The sequence below is a fragment of the Manis pentadactyla genome, chromosome 2 (genome assembly GCF_030020395.1).
Source record: "Manis pentadactyla isolate mManPen7 chromosome 2, mManPen7.hap1, whole genome shotgun sequence".
Classification (NCBI taxonomy): Eukaryota; Metazoa; Chordata; class Mammalia; order Pholidota; family Manidae; genus Manis; species Manis pentadactyla.
The window spans coordinates 154,313,640-154,329,880 of record NC_080020.1 but is presented as its reverse complement, the minus strand read 5'-3'; the positions used below and the strand labels follow the sequence as shown (position 1 = coordinate 154,329,880).

The window sequence follows — 16,241 nt, the reverse complement described above, 5'->3', positions numbered from 1 at the left end:
TTGCACAACTCTGAATATAATGAAAAGTATTCATTGTGTGTTTTAAGTTGGAAATTGTATGATATGTGAATTATATCTCAATAAAGCTATTTAAAAATTGACAGATGTTCTTTTTGCCTAAGAAAAAAAGCAAATAACATTTCTAACATATCTGATTGGCAAAAGTTTCAAAACTTGGTAGCACCTCTGTTGAAGCTGTGGAAAGGCACCACCTTGCTGGTGTAAGTGCAAAAAACACAAAGCCTTAAATGGAAAGCAGTTTGGCACAGTATCTGGGACAACTACTTACGTGTTTATAATTTCGACCTAGTAATCCCAGTCTTCCAGTCTTAGGAATTGATGCTGACGATAAACTTCTGACATATAAATATCTATGTACAAAGTTATTCACAGCATCATTTCTACTTTTTTGCTATTATGAAAATTACTTCTGTGAGCATTCCTGTACAAGTCTGTGTGTGCACATGTTTACATTTCTTTTGGGGATATACCCAGGAGAATTGCTGGATCATATCCTAACTATATTTAGCATTTTGAGAAACTGCCAGACTGTTTTCCAAAGCAGCTGCACCATCTTATATCCCCAATAGAAACAATATGACATTCGAATTTCTCCACACCCTCATCAACACTTATCTGTCATTTTTATTACAACCATACTAGTGGTGTGAAGTGTTATTTCATTTTGGTTTTCATTTTTATTTCTTGGATGACTAATGATATTGAGTATCTTTTCATGTGATTATTGTAAATCTTCTTTGGAGAAATGCCTATTCAGATCCCTTGTCCATTCCTTAATCAGGTTGTCTTTTTCTATTGAGTTGTAAGAGTTCTTTATATATTCTAGATACATGCCCTTTATCAGACATGACATTTGAAAAAATTTTCTCCCATTCTGTGGGTTGTCTTTTAACTTTTTTGGTAGTATCCTTTGAAGCACAGAACTTTTTCATTTTGATGATGCCCAGTTCATCTATTTGTTCTTTTGTTGTTTGTGCTTACGGTGTCTCATGTCCCAGGGAAGCTCACGCACAGACTCACTGTCTTGTCTGTGGCAGGCTGAACAATGGCTCCCTAAAATGCTCACATCCCAATCCCCGGAATCTGTGAATGTTACTTTATATAGCAGAAGGGATTTTGTAGATGTGATTAAATCAAGGGTTTTGCAATGAGGGATTATTCTGGATTATCTGGATGGGTATGATATAATCACAGTGATCTTCGTAAAACAGAGGCAGGACATCAGTGGGACAAAAGGTGATGTGACTATGAAGAATTTGGAACAAAGCAAGACAGTGGAGTGATGTCAGGAAGGGGCCATGAATCAAGGAATGCCGGAGGCCTCTAGAAGCCCATGAAGGCAAGGAAACAGACTTTTTGCTGAAGCGTCTAGAAGGAACACAGCCTTGCTAACATCTTAGAATTCTGCCCTTCAGAATTGCAAGAGAATAAATTTCCTTTGTTTTAAGTCACTAAGTTTGTGGTAATTTGCTGCAGCAGCAATAGCAAGGAAACTAACATAGGGTCCCAGTTTTTAACTGGGGGCTGGTCATCAGGCACCCTCTGCCTAGCACATTCCAGACTCGAGAAGGAAGGCAGGTATTTAACATAAACCACAAGCACTTACAAATAAATTTATTTATGGATTTCTATTCTATTCCATTTATCTATTTATATACCAATACCTTACTTTTACCAACACACAATGGCTTAAAAGTATATATCTTAATAACCACCTGTACTAGTCACACCTCATAACCTTTCCTTTTCAGCATTTTCCCAGCATTACATGTTTATTTTTCCAGCATTACATGTCTATTTTTCCATATGAATCTTAACATCAACTTTTCTATCTCTATAAAAAGGTTTTGTTGGCACTTTTAAATTGCATTTGTGCTAAATTAATATTCGTTTAGGGGGAACAGTCATCTTCATGATACTGAGTTCTCCTATCCAAGCATAAGGATTATCTTTCTGCTATTCAAATCTACTTCTCTGCCTTCAAAGATGTCTTAAAAGTTTTCCTCAGATTCTGCACATTTCTTATTTATCCTCAAAACTATGTTTTGTTGTTATTGCTACTACTATTGATAGCTTTTTGCATTGCCTGAAATATTTCAAAAACTTTTAAAGAATTTTGTTTAAAAAAAGATACACACACACAAAACTAGAAGGAGCACCTGTGAAAGTGTTAGGGTGTGGCCTTTAGCTGTTTGGGCATCAGTAGGTTTTCTAAAGGGAGTAGATACATAAGTTAATACACTGAGAAAGTTCAGGGGGCTGAGTTAAGATAATTGCTGCTTTTAATTCAAACAACCAAAATCAGCAGCTCAAAGAAGTATAAGAAAACTTCAACAGATAAAGCATAACATCCATCCCTAATAACTTAAAAATACAAGAAATTTCCTATTATCAAGAACATCTAATTTCAACCAACTACCACTATCGTACTTCACAATGAAACACTTACGGTATTTCCCTACAAAGATGAGAAAAAGGTAAGAATGCCTGCTTTTTAGCACTCTTATTTAACATTGTTCTAAAGCTCTAGCCAGTGAGCTAATACATGTAAACATACATATTAGTATTACTGAATATTGTGTTATTCAATCATTTTGGACCTACAAAAGTGGCAAGTTCATATAGTTCAACTTAACACGTGTGTGTATATGAAGGAAAATAGAAAACATTATAAAGATGTCAGTAAGTTCTAAATTTGTCTAACATTTTAATGTAATTCTAATAAACAAGCAACTAAGAATTTCTAATTTTCTTTAAAAGTGATTTTAGGGTTCACTGGGAATAAAAACAAGATAGACAAGAAAATACTTTCGGAAGAATAATTACATAGGGGGAGGGGATGACCTGCCAAGCCAGCTAATAAAGTGTACAAATAAAGATGTAGTATTTAAAATAAATTTAAAACAGAAATATGCATACAGCCATAAAGAAAACAAAAAAACAGATCTAAGTATATAACATACTTTGCATGAAAAGGACTGTTAATGCAACTAACCATTTGAGAAAAAAGTATTCCCTAGCTGATACCAACACACTAAAGAATTAGAGATTTGCCCTTAAAAATAAAGCATGAAGCTTAAATATTTGTGAATATATACACATGCATTTTAGGAAAAACAACATAGGCAAACACCACAAAGGAAGAGTGGCATTATCTGGCCAATTTTAAAACCGTAATAATAAATAAAAAATTAAAACGTAAAAATTACAACTGGAAATGGAACCTTGGAAAAATAAAAAATTCTTAATGAAGTGTTCTTTTAAGTCAAAAACAAAAATTCAAACCCCAATGGAAAAACTGACAAAAGGTAGTAGCAAACAATACAAAAGGAATGCAAATGGCCAACAGATGTATGAAGGTGCTCAGTCTTACTAGTAATGTTTTTAGTTCATTGGGCACTGTGCTAAGAGCTTTCCACCCACTACCTCAGTAAATCTTTGCAACAAGTCAGTGAGACAGATGCTACTACTGTCTCCATGGATAGTAAAACTGAGACACTAAGTGATTAATTCTAATTACCTAAAATCACACAGCCAGAAAGCAGGGGATGGCCAGAGCACAGAGCCAGACTTTGAATCAGTATTTCTACTTCCCAACTATTGCAATCCCAGGCAAGGCCATGAATTGTCTCTAATTTAGGTAACTCACAGTGGTTTGGGTATGTTCTTCCAACACTGACTCCTTGCCATACACACTGAAATGGTGGTTCCCAGCATTGTTTCCTCATTGACACACATTTTGACTTTGGTCCACGTGTATGTAGAGGACTGCCTACAGGGACAGGAGGAATTTCCCCAAGTTATGTGAATCTCAGTATTCTACTTAGTACACCAGAAGCTCTACCTCTCTCTCTCTCTGAACCTGAGATATACATCTCATATCTAACTGCATCACTCAAATGCTGATATAAAATTATGATTAAGAAACACTAGGGTGGTTTTTTTTAACCTACTAAAGCAATTTGACAACTTTTCTTGCTAGTTTGGCAAGGACTCAGAAGGGTGACAGCCGGTGTGGGAGACTGGGCACCCTCACACAACATTCTTGAAATGTGAATTGATAGCTTTCTTCAAAGGCAATTTGCAATAGATATTATTTAAATGGGGAAGAGAGGGAGAAAAAAAGGGGTAGAACAACAAAAGATGAGGAGGGAATACAGCTTAAAACTGATGTTGATGACTGTTGTTGGCTCTTTCTACTTAACAGGTTACAGAGTTTTTCTCCACCTACTCATCTGTATTTCATAATTTGTTTCATTTTCACAATCAACATGAATTTAAAAAGTTTTCTTAAACTGACCTGTAGACTGTATGCCTGGGAAGAATTATTATATATTAGAATATCTCATTTTACTGGAGATTAAAATTTTGTTATTCTATCACAGACAAGCAACCCCCAGCTCCTCTGCCAGCAGTACTCAGAGCCACAGAGGAATTGTAGACAACAACAAACAGATTTGGGGGCCAAGGGGAGAAGGACTGTTGCCCCACATAGGGTTAATATGAGGATTAAATGATATAAGGCGTGCCAAGCAATTAGCACAGTGCTTCACACAAAGAAAGTACTTCATAAACATTGGCCATCATCATCAAGTAATGACAGGCATTACCAATTATTGACAATAATTGCTGACTTATATATTCCAGTGAAAAATCAAATTTGTATAAATATTATCATTTCTGAAGTCTTTTTGCTCCGTTCTGGTTTATCTTTAATTGGTTATGGTTCACGTTTTTCCTATCAAGACAGAACTCAGTACACTGAATCCCTTAAAATGCTAGCTGCAGAAAGAACGTGACCTGATCCTTAATCTCCAGAAGCTCATGATCTCATACAAGTACAAATAAACCAGATACAGTAAGAAGAAAGAAACTGACAATATTCAGAAATTAGTTTCTATTTACAAGACTCTCTAGAATTCCCATAAAATCAGATTTAATTCCAGCCTCTTCTTCCTTCTTATGGCTCTTCAACACGATTCTCAGCAACCTATTTTCACACCCAGCCATAACCCAAGAGAAACCCCCAGTACAGTGAGGTAAACCTCTAAATATGAAGTAACTTCCTACATGTGAAACGTAACTACTAAGGCTCTAGCTCGGCAAAGAGAAATTACCTCCCGATAGTGCTAAACACCATTTCATTTCCACATTTGCAAATCAAGAAACAAATACTTCAGATGATCCCACTGTCACCAATTCATAGAAGCATCGAGGCATTTATTAAAGTGGTCCAGTTTGAAAAGCACTACTCTACCAAATAACTTTTGGATGACAATGTGTCTGGGTGTGTATATATATATACACATTATACATACATACATATATATATACACATATATATATATACATATACATGTATATAGCTTTAAGATATGACTTAAGTTTTAGAGGACACCTTCATACCATAAATAATTCCGTAAAAAAAAATCTTCTGCTCCCAATTTAATCATACCCCAAAAAGAAAATCAAAATATGGCCCTTTTCATAACATGAATACAAATTGCTAATTTGTTTCAGTAGAGCTGGCTTAGGCTATTTCTCGAACATTATAACTGAAGTCATTTTTACTAGCACATATTTTGATGCAAATTAATACTATAACTATATAGAAAAAAATTAGTTCCTAACAACTGTTAGACTATTTGGCATTTTGCAATCATAACCAATTTAGAAAAGTTACAAGTTGTTAGGTCTAAAGAGGACAGTTCATTTTACAGGCAAGTAACTAAGAAAATAAGCATGTAGAATTTGTTTCAAACACAGATAATGCTTCTTTTATCAAAAACTACATGTTTACAACCCCTTAGTCCTACAATGACTGAAATCATTTGTTAAAAAACGCAGGTCTGATTTACAATACCATCAAAAAGAATAAAAAACTTAGGTATAAATCTAATAACTAGAAAGGATAAAGACTTGTATATTGAAAACTACAAAACACTACTGAAAGAAACTAAAGATGACACAAATAAATGGAAAGACATCCTGTTTCTATGGAACGGAAGACTTAATATTGTTAAGGTATCAGTACTACTCAAAGCAATCTACAGGTTCTATCAAAACCAGAATGGCATTTTTTGCATAAACAGAAAAATCCATATGGAATCACAATGGACCCCATGTAGCCAAACCAATCCTGAAGGACAAGAATATTGAGGTCTCACAGTTCTTGATTTCAAAACATGTAAAAAAGCTACAGTAATCAAAACTGTGTTTATCACTGGCATAAAGACAGACAAATAGACCAATGGAATAGAACAGAGACCCAGAAATAGACTCTCATATATATGACCACATGATCTTCACACAAGAGTTCCAAGATCACTAATGGAGAAAGAACAGTCTCTTCTATAAACGGTGCTGGGAAAACTGGATATCCACATACAAAAGAATGAATTTAGACCCTTACCCTACAGCTTATACAAAAATTAACTCTAAATAGATTAAAGAATAAAAACATTAAGACCCAAAACTGTAACACCCCTAGGAGAAAACAGAAAAACTTCATGACATTGGATTTGGTAATGTTTTCTTGGATAAGACATCAAAAGCACAGGCAACAAAAGCAAAAACAGACAAATGGAACTACATCAGACTTAAAAACTTCTGTGCATTAAAGGACACAATCAAAAGAATAAAAAGGCAACCTACAGAATGAAAGAAAATATTTGCAAATCATCTGATAAAGGGTTAATATCCTGAATATATAAAGAATGCCTACAGCTCAACAAAAATAACCCCATTAAAAAATGGGCAAATTATAAATTCAAATAAATATAGATTCAAGATCAACAGTTTTTCTCAAAAAAAAAAACCCCAAAAGCAAATGGCTAACAAGTATATGAAAAGATGCTCAATATCACTAATTAATACAGAAAGGCAAACCAAATCCACAAGGAAATACCACTCACATCCATTAGGATAGCCACTGTAAAGAAAAAAACAAAAATCAGAAAGTAACAAGTGTTGAGGATATGGAGAAACTGACCCTTTGTACACTGTTGGTAGATTTTAAAATGGTGCAGCTACTATGGAAAACAGTATAACAGTTTCTCAAAAAATTAAAAATAGAACTACCATATGATCCAGTAATCCCACTTCTAGATATACACCCAAGAGACTTAAAAGCAGGATCATGAAGAGACATTCGCACACTCAAAGTTCGTAGCAGAATTACTCACAATGGCCAAGAAGTGGAGGCAACCCAAATGTCCATTGATAGATAAATGGATAAAGTTAAAAAGAGTCTATACATACAACAGATTATTTTATTCACTCTTAAAAAGGAACAAAATCCTGTTGCGTGCTACAACATGAACCTTGAGAATACTATGCTAAGGGAAATAAGCCAGTCACAAAGAAGGTTCCACTGATATGAGGTATCCTAAAGTAGTCAAATTCATAAAAAAGTGGAATGGTGGTTACCAGGGGATGTGGGGGAAAGAGAAATGGGCAGTTGCTGTTTAATGGGTAGAGAGTTTCAGTTATGCAAGATGAAAAGTTCTGGCGAACTGTACACTTAAAAATGGTTACAATAGTAAATTTTATGTTTTTTTTTTAAATCCCAGTTATACAGAAACAAATCAATAAGCAAACACATAAAGTTTTGACACTCAATCATGTCAGATCCTTTCAGGCCTGAGGCATTTTCTTTCAACAGACCTTTGCTGTTCACAACAAAATGAACTAAACAAAAAAGTTAGGGCTTTTAACCAGCTATCTAAAGCAATCACCCAGGAACAAAAGAAAACTGATCTAGTACTATGGATGAAACTCATAATCACCTCATCCAAAAACACCTTGTATTAAAAAGAACAAAGCACCAAAAATTAACTTCTTCTGGTGCTCCTGGAAGTCTGAAAGAGATTTCCTCACTCTCAAAAAATGATGCCACTACCAGCTTCTAAATTATCTCATTCCTTTAATCCAGGGCCAGTTTCTGAGAATATTCCACATGTCTAGACTAACTCATCACACCCATCTCGAACAAGCAAGATAGCTTACTCTTAACCTAAGCAATATACCAAATACTTACATAATCAAGAGCAAAGGATCAGTAGATTCCAAAACCAGGGTTTTTGTTCCCTGGATTATCCACTCACAGGTTTCTTTGGTTTCTTTTTAAGAATGGGTCATTTTAGTGTTTAACATACCACTAGAAAGTAATACAGATGTTTATGGCTGTTAAGAATACTCCATATGTTGGTTTTGCACAAACTGAGTGGTCTATTCTTTTTCAAGTTGGTACGCAACGAAATCTACTACCTAAAGTACTCATTCAGTATTATACAGTTTAGCTCTAGGGATAGATGGTTTGAGATGGAATCCTGGCTCAATCCTACCTACCAGCTGTTATTACCTTGGAAATACTAATTTCTCTGTGCCTGTTTCATGCTCTGTAAATTGGGGTTTTATGAGGATCTTAAATCTTAAAATCCAGAAGTTACAAAAATGATGGTTCAGATAAGTATATATTACTCATTTTAGTTAAAAGGGAAAGAAACATGTAAGAAAAAAAAGGTGGTATCATCCTATGTCCTATTACAGCAGAATTCCTAATGATATCCGCATCCAAGTTCAGAGTTTAACGGGTACTCTTGACTCTCAACCCAGGTCTCAGGTATGAGAAGAGGAGAAGGTTGTTTTAGGCAAACCTTCACTTGAAACTGAATGCATTCTATGTACATAATGCAGATGTTGACAGAGGTTGTGCCCTGCAGACATTCCAGGCTGGGTGAAGAACGACACCCATAAAATAATGCAAGTAGCTAACCAAGGCAGCACAACTAAGTGTCAAAATGAATGACAGATGAGGAACAAAGACAACACAAATTCAGAGAGGAGATTACAGGACTGAACAGAAATGGAGAATGTTGGCAGGTGAGAACCTACTGCAGTGTCCCAGGCTGGAGGCTGTGGGAGAGTTGACCAAGAGGGTTAAAGCACTGATACCACTTGGTAAAGGATAAAAAATGAGACCAGTGTGGCAGAGAGAATAATCGTGGCATTAAAAGAAACCGGGAAACCTAAGGTGGCACAAGATGGCTCTGCTCTGGATGTGTGCAGTGTGTGCTGGCAGCCAGACATGCATATGAAGGAACACACTGATGGGCAGCTGGAGAGCAGTGACTGACAGCTAGGGCAGGATGATAACCAAGGAATGCAAAGTCACAGAAAGGAAGGGAGGAAAGTTCCAAGAAGCAGCTATCAACAGTGCCTGATGTTACTTACAACCGATAGCTAAATTCAGCCATAGAAAAAAGGGCTCTCAGTCTAGCAAGGCCAATCAGAAAGCTCAAGCCACATGGACATGAAGAATTCCTAACACGTCAAACACCCATCAATGATTTAACTTTTCCTCAAGAGTAGTTTGGCTTATTACTATTCTGCATGATAACAAATTAGATGATTTTACATCTACTCCCCAAAGCTGATCTTTTTGGCAGGTGTCTATGAGGACCTACTGCAAAGATTTATAGAGGAAAATAGTCAAGAGAAAGAGAGGACACACTTAACTACAGGATTCCAATGCTCCTGGCAGAAGCGAACAGTTTTCAGTAAAAGCAAGCAACAAAAGTACGTTAGTGAAGCAATAATGAAGTAATATTCTACTTCACAGGCCCTAAAGAGTACCCACTCTTACCTTCGCACAAATCACTCCTTAAAATATTTTTACCCTACAAAGTAATAATTTGATTAGAAAAAAGTATATACTACTCTTAATTAATTCTACCACCCTAAGATAAATATCCTATATCCTAATCAAGTTAGGTTTTCATCTCTTTTCTTCTGCTTTTATTCCTCAGCACTTCATTCATGGGTTTGCCAGATAAAACACTTTTATACCCTCCTCCTGCACTGTCACAGTTTACAACAAAAATCTGTGCATGTAACTAAAGCACCTCACAAACAAATTTAAGAATCCTAGTAAAGACTTACTGTACCCTGCCATTAACGTCCAATTAACGATAATACATGTGACACTGAAAACTTAATTGTCACAGATTAAAAACACCATACTCCCCCAAATCTATCCAAGTTTATATGTAGTAGGTATATAAAATGCAGCTTTTTATAATAAATTAAAAGACAACCATGTCTTCCAAAAACGAAGTTCACAATGAAACTGTATTATATATGACGCTTTTAAAAAGCTCTTGTAAAGTCACAATGGGCTCACTTATAAATCAAAATACTACTAAAAATTATGTTTTATACACATTTATTTTCACTATGTATTTTTAATTCACTACGCACACAAGCCTATTTCCACCAATCTCAATATTCTAGATCTTAGCTTCAAGAAAAATCTTGACACCAACCCAGAATAAGTGAGTTATTTGTAGTAATCATACAAGTAATTTCAACCTCTGGCAGCTCTTTCAAAGTCCTTATACACTGCAGAGCCCAGCCAAACATTCTCAAAAAGTCTCTTTACTCCAGACTAGTGATAATACACTCTCATTGATCAGTAATGATGGATGTTAAGATGCAGGGATGTTAAGACATGGGGAATGGATGGTAAAGACAAGGAATGGCTCATGTTTCCGACTTAAGAAAATTAGCATCTAGTCCAAACATGACAAACTGCATGAGGTAATCTAGCTATTTCTGCTGCTTTTTGTTAGGAGATACTGACTTTTATTTTGAAGATTTTTCTAGATTTCAGAATTTTGAAATTCTGCTGCAATGAAGGAAAAATATTAAAACATACCAAATACCCAGAGAACCATTATTAAAATTGCAGGTAAATCTTAATTTTGAAAAATTAGCTAGTTTATACTACCAAAATAAACACAAAAAATACTCAGGGTGTATGTAAACAGACAAACTAAACTTGGCTACCTTCAGAAATCTGCCCAGACTCACTTTTGAGAAAACTCAACAGCATCCACCTGAGGCAAATAGCTAGTCTGTACATTCCAATTGTTCATACAGACACCACATGGGTCACAAAACATGTCTGATTCTGCCAGGACCACTAGCTGATTCAACCACATCTTTTTATACTTGTCATATTTTATATATTCTCCTCATATTTACATATTCTCCTCACCCAGTCCTTACACTTGGGGGTATTAGAGAGGTGCTCTATAACTGCTAAGCTATATACAAATAGGAAATTTGCAAATATAATTTGAGCTGATACTACTCAAACAAGGGATTTGTTTACCTACCTATACAGAGAATTAGCACTTGAAATAATAAAAAACGAGCAACAAAACAATACAAACTTAATGTTTTACTAGTCTCAATCATTACTGTATTTCCCTGGGCTCATGGCTCGCAAAGACAGTCATTCACTCTCATGTTAAATGTCTACTATGTGCCTGGCACTGGGCAAAGTAAAAGTAAGCAAAAAACAGAAAATCAAGGACACAATGCCCACCAAGGAATACTTCAAACTCAGGGAGAAATGCCCATTAAATTACTGTACTATTTCATGTTTTCTGGACACCAACTACATGGCAGACTGTGCTGGGCACCACAAACACATATAAGAACAATCAACTACCTGCACATCCTATAACCAAGTGAAATAAGCCCATGCCTGACTAGTCCTAAAACAGCAATATTTTTGTTCTGGAAATAATCTTTCCTCTGTCAATTATCTTTTCTATACATGGAAATCTTCTGAATTATTTCCACCAATGTTAATCTAGACTGAGTTTGCTTAGAGAATTAAACGAGGGAATGTAATGTTCTGAACAAAGTAAATAAACAGTAAACTGAAGTACATTTGCACTTTGGCATTAATTTGGTTTATATTTGCTGTTGCCTTCAATAACAATAAAAAGCAAGTGACTTTAGTCATTAAGTAGAACATTAACCCTAAAGTTACTGTGGCAAGAAACTATTTTCCTGTAGTGGCAGTTTTAGTGTGAAGCAGAAGCTCAACCAACACATTTTGCTTAGCTATTTAAAAACCATTCTGTTTCAGTGATTTCTTCATGAAGGCTCTGTGACCACTCATTTCCCTAGGCTCAAAAAACAGGTAGTGCAGGCAAAAATTACAGATTTAATCATCTAGGTAACAAAATAATTTTTAACCCTGTAAAAGTGCCACTTTAACAGTCATACGATACTGAGTGTCCTCTAAACAGGGCCAACCCTTAACTGTAAATCATAAAGGTATGCAAAGCAGAAACTTCCAAGTTTTTAAAATCTTTCACGTTAAAGATAATGACAACTACATATCTTAAAATTTAAAAAGTAAACTTTCAGTATTTACTAGTTAAATGGAATTATATTACATATTTCACATATACATATGTACATATGTGTACGCATACACACAGTTGTTAGCTTAACTATGAACACTGCAAAGCGATTCTGGGAAGGGAAGCTGAAGAAACAAGATTCCTCTCCACGAAATGTTTGAGCAAATTCAAAGTAAAATTTTGTAAACTATGATTTGAAGCTTCTCCACTGAGCTCGCTATTTTTAATACATTTGAAAGCAAGCTCTGTTTGCACGCCGTTATTAAAACCGCAACCAAGCAAAAAAAGTGTCCTAAAATTTGCCTGTTAACAGCAACCAAGTCTAAAAATATGCCCCTCCTACACAGTGGGACAAGTGGCAAGAATATACAAGAACTCGGGAAGTTTTGAAATGGTAGTGACAGGATATCAGAGGGAAGACAAGGGGAAAGAATCACGGAGAATAAGAGTAACACCAAGGGCCGGCGCCGCAAGTTGAGATCCGAGCGCCCCAACTTCCCGGCTCGGGATGGGGCTCAACCGAGCAACTTCGCGCCGGACGAAGCTCCGCGCTCGGCCTCCCTCCAGGCCCGGAGCTGTAGCCCCTGCTCCCGGGTCGCAGCCCGGCAGCGGCCTCCGCGAGGGCGCGATGACAGCCGCGGAGCCCGGCCTGGGAGATGCCGGCCGGCTGACACCCACCTTCCTTCTCCGCCCGCGCCGCGGCCACAACGAGGGTCATCACCAGGTGCAGCGCTCCCAGTAGGCCGGCGGTCGCGCTCCGCGGGCCCCCGCCGCGGCCAGCCGCGGGCTCCACACCGGCCCCGGCGGACGTGGAGGCGGCGGCTCCTGCTGCTCCTTCTCCAGCCCGCTTCCCCATCCCTGCCGGCCGGAGACCGCCGCGCTCGAGGTCCAGCGCGGCCCTTCTCGGCGAGGCGGCAGCGGCGCGCGAGCCGTGGTCCGGGCTCTGGCCGCTGCGCCGAGGGTGAGAGCGGTTCCTGGCCCAGGGCTCGGGCTGCGGGCGTGGGTCTGGTCCGTACGTGCGTGTGAACGAGACTGTCAGTCACGGCCTCGGCATCGCCTACGATGAGTCGAAGCGGAGAGGCCGCGGGTCAGGAACGGCGGGCGGCCATACTGGAAACGGGCAGGGGCCGCGGGTTCTAAGCACTGGCCTGCGAGGGGCGGGGCGCAGCCTGGGAACCGCCCCCGGTGTGCCGTCAGCTGGGCGGACGGCTGGTCAGTCTGTCCGCCCTGGAACCCGTGGGTCCAAAGTCCTCGTCTCGCTCTCAGAGGCTCAAGACTTCACCGGCCAAGCGAGACAACAGATAGCAAAACCTCAACCAGTCACCGCGGCCCTGAGGGGGGAGGAGGAGGGAGGCAGGCCCAAGCCCAGATGCCAGGACTTACGATGGCGGCTCACACTTCGCAAAGGTAGGGACGGTGATCACATGGGGACGCGGAAGCCTTGCCACGCAGCCGCCGTGGTGCGTGGGCGGGACCGGGAGGGGCTGCAGGGGTTGCGAGATTCTTGCAGCTGTTCGGGCGCTTGGGCGAACGTCCGCATCTCCTGTGCTGCAGTGCGTGAGCCTTCCAGGGGACCGAGAACGCGTCCGTACCTCGAGGTCCTGCGCTGAAAATCCATTCGTGACTCCTCCCGGTTACACATCTGTCTCTCAGCCTCTTGGAGAATAAATACCCCGGGCCTGATTCAGTTCCTGGTCGCCCTTGAGGACTGGGACCTGCGCTTTTCATCTGTATGCTTCAAGACACAGCGCCCGGGAACGTTTAATGGAATCGTCTTACCCCTGGAGTGTGCCCACCGGCGGTGGGAAAACTTTTTGCCACATGTGTACAAAGCAGGAGTGACCCTGGAGGGAGAAGACGGATTGTTCTTTAGAAAAGTGCCCGATGCTGGCTTTCTTCGTCTTGGAATGTTTCTTAAATTTCATTCACATATTTCCTCCAAGGCCCAAATTTAACACCATCTCATAGTCTTTAGGAAGCTATCTCATTCCTCCTACATGCCCTTTTCATCTTAGATCTGAGTTCTTGGTATGGGTGGCTAATTTCTACAAAAAACTTAAGCTTCTTGAGGGACTCCCTGTACTCATCCTGGTAACTTCCCCTAACTCCTGACTGGTGACTATCTTAATAACTTATGCTTAGCAGTATTTGTTGAGTGATCGATGTATTTTAAGGCCACATTCACCCTATCAACGCCTTCAAACAAGCTACCTAGGAAAATAAGATTTCAGAAAGACTTAACAAAAGAAACTCTTTGTCACGCAACCATTTGAATTATAAACTGATACATTTTTAATAGCCTTTCCCTACTGATTTTGAAAATTGGTTTTATTTTTCTGAATCAGTGCTAAACTGAATAATCAACTTTTCTTAATGTAATGAAAAAGGAATAATTATTATCTCTTTAAATTGGCTTTTCTGTATTTGTATATGCCTAAGAAAGAGATTTCTGGAAATCTTTTAAATCATTGAAAAGGTCAAGCCCGAGAATGAGTAACTGAGTGCCTTAGTTGTTCAAAGCTTACCTTCCAAAGTGCGGCTGCCAGGAGTCAGCAACCCTTTCCCTATTACCAGGTTCAGGGCAGACAAGTCTCCCCAACCAATAAATGCTAAGGTTTTCTTATGCAGTAATCCACCATTTCCTCTAATTAGCCTGAGGTTCAAGAGCTCCATGGGAAATAACTTGTATATGTCTATAATTGGAGCATAGGCATACACGGACATGTTTGATCAGAGGCTGATTTTCCTACAAGCTAATGAAACTTACCTTTAGGGCCCCTTTCTGGCACACGTTTCTTCTGAAGCCCTGCACCTAATTGCGTATTTATGAGCTTGCACGCTTGTTCTTAAAGGGGCCCTGGCAATAGCTGTGTAAGGTTTTCAGTCCCACCATCTGAATCTCTTGTGCCGGATGGACTTTGGGAACCAGATGGGTGATGATGGAAGTCTATTCCCAGGAAAGGACAATGTGGAGACTGCTGGGAAGACAAAGACTGCTGGGAGAATAGTCATAAAAGAAAAAGGACTTGCTAAACAGCTTGGTAAACTATTGGAGAGTGTATATCCGGGGAGAGAAAATCCTGGAGCAAAATACCTCTGAAAACCGAAATCAGTCAAAGGGAGAAATACAGTTTAAAACCCATTTATTGCTTACAGAACTGCAGTCTGGCCCACCTCTGTTTCCTGCTCCAGCAGCAGCAACACTGGCCCTCCCCCTTGCCACTCAGGTACTGATAAGCCCACCTTGCCCAGGTATTTAGCCATTGTTATGGAGATGAACTTCTCTCCACCCCTGAGGAATGACACTGAAGCCATACTTCTTTCCAACACTGAATGCCTATTGATATGCAGATGTACTAAAGCCAGGCAAGATATTCTGGAAATGTTACAATTTTACCCACAGGCCACCCCTCCAGAAATCTCGCTTTACAATTTACTCATTCCCCTCTTCTGACTAATCTAATAACATACAATAGCAACAGCAATAAAATCTTGATAATCCTCAAGCCAGAGGATTCAGCCTATGCAGATTAAGTAAATGTACTTTATGGCACAATCTTTCACTAAGCACAAAATATGTTTCTGCATTTGTTTATTCATTCCTAACAACCATGCTAGATAGCTCACAAAACTTTCACCAAACATTAGACAAAAGTCAAGCCTCTCTTTAAGCATTTTTTTCCTGACAGCAGCAACACAATCATGATAATTCTCAAGCCAGAGGATTGAGCGAGGTTCAAAGTCATGCAGATTAAGTCCAAAGCTTGTCCATTCCAGTTATCATGTGGCAGCTGCAGCCAGGGGGTGCATCCAGGACACACCGACTGTAGAAGCAAATAACTGTGATTGTGGGGGGCCACTTTTCTGTTATTCCACGAATACACAGGAGGCCAGCATCCAGGCCTTTTCCCCAAGGTGCCAGAACAGCCAGCCATCACTGGTCCATGTGTCGAAATGTCCAGGGCTACATCCATTTTACTCCTAATTGCTGCACCC

The 16,241-nt window shown here is 39.0% G+C and overlaps 1 protein-coding gene across 2 annotated transcripts in view; it reads right to left on the bottom strand.

Moving 5' to 3' along the window:
• TMEM131 (transmembrane protein 131) overlaps positions 1–13,342 on the bottom strand; it is a 237,384-nt gene extending 224,042 nt beyond the window's left edge. Inside the window, exon 1 of one of the 2 annotated variants that reach the window (XM_057496958.1) lies at positions 12,924–13,342. In XM_057496958.1, coding sequence (XP_057352941.1) covers positions 12,924–13,101 — 178 coding nt within the window. In that variant the 5' untranslated portion in view covers positions 13,102–13,342. The remainder of the gene's footprint in view (positions 1–12,923) is intronic. The other variant, XM_036879946.2, reaches the window with a different exon arrangement.
• Positions 13,343–16,241: the final 2,899 nt, after the last annotated feature.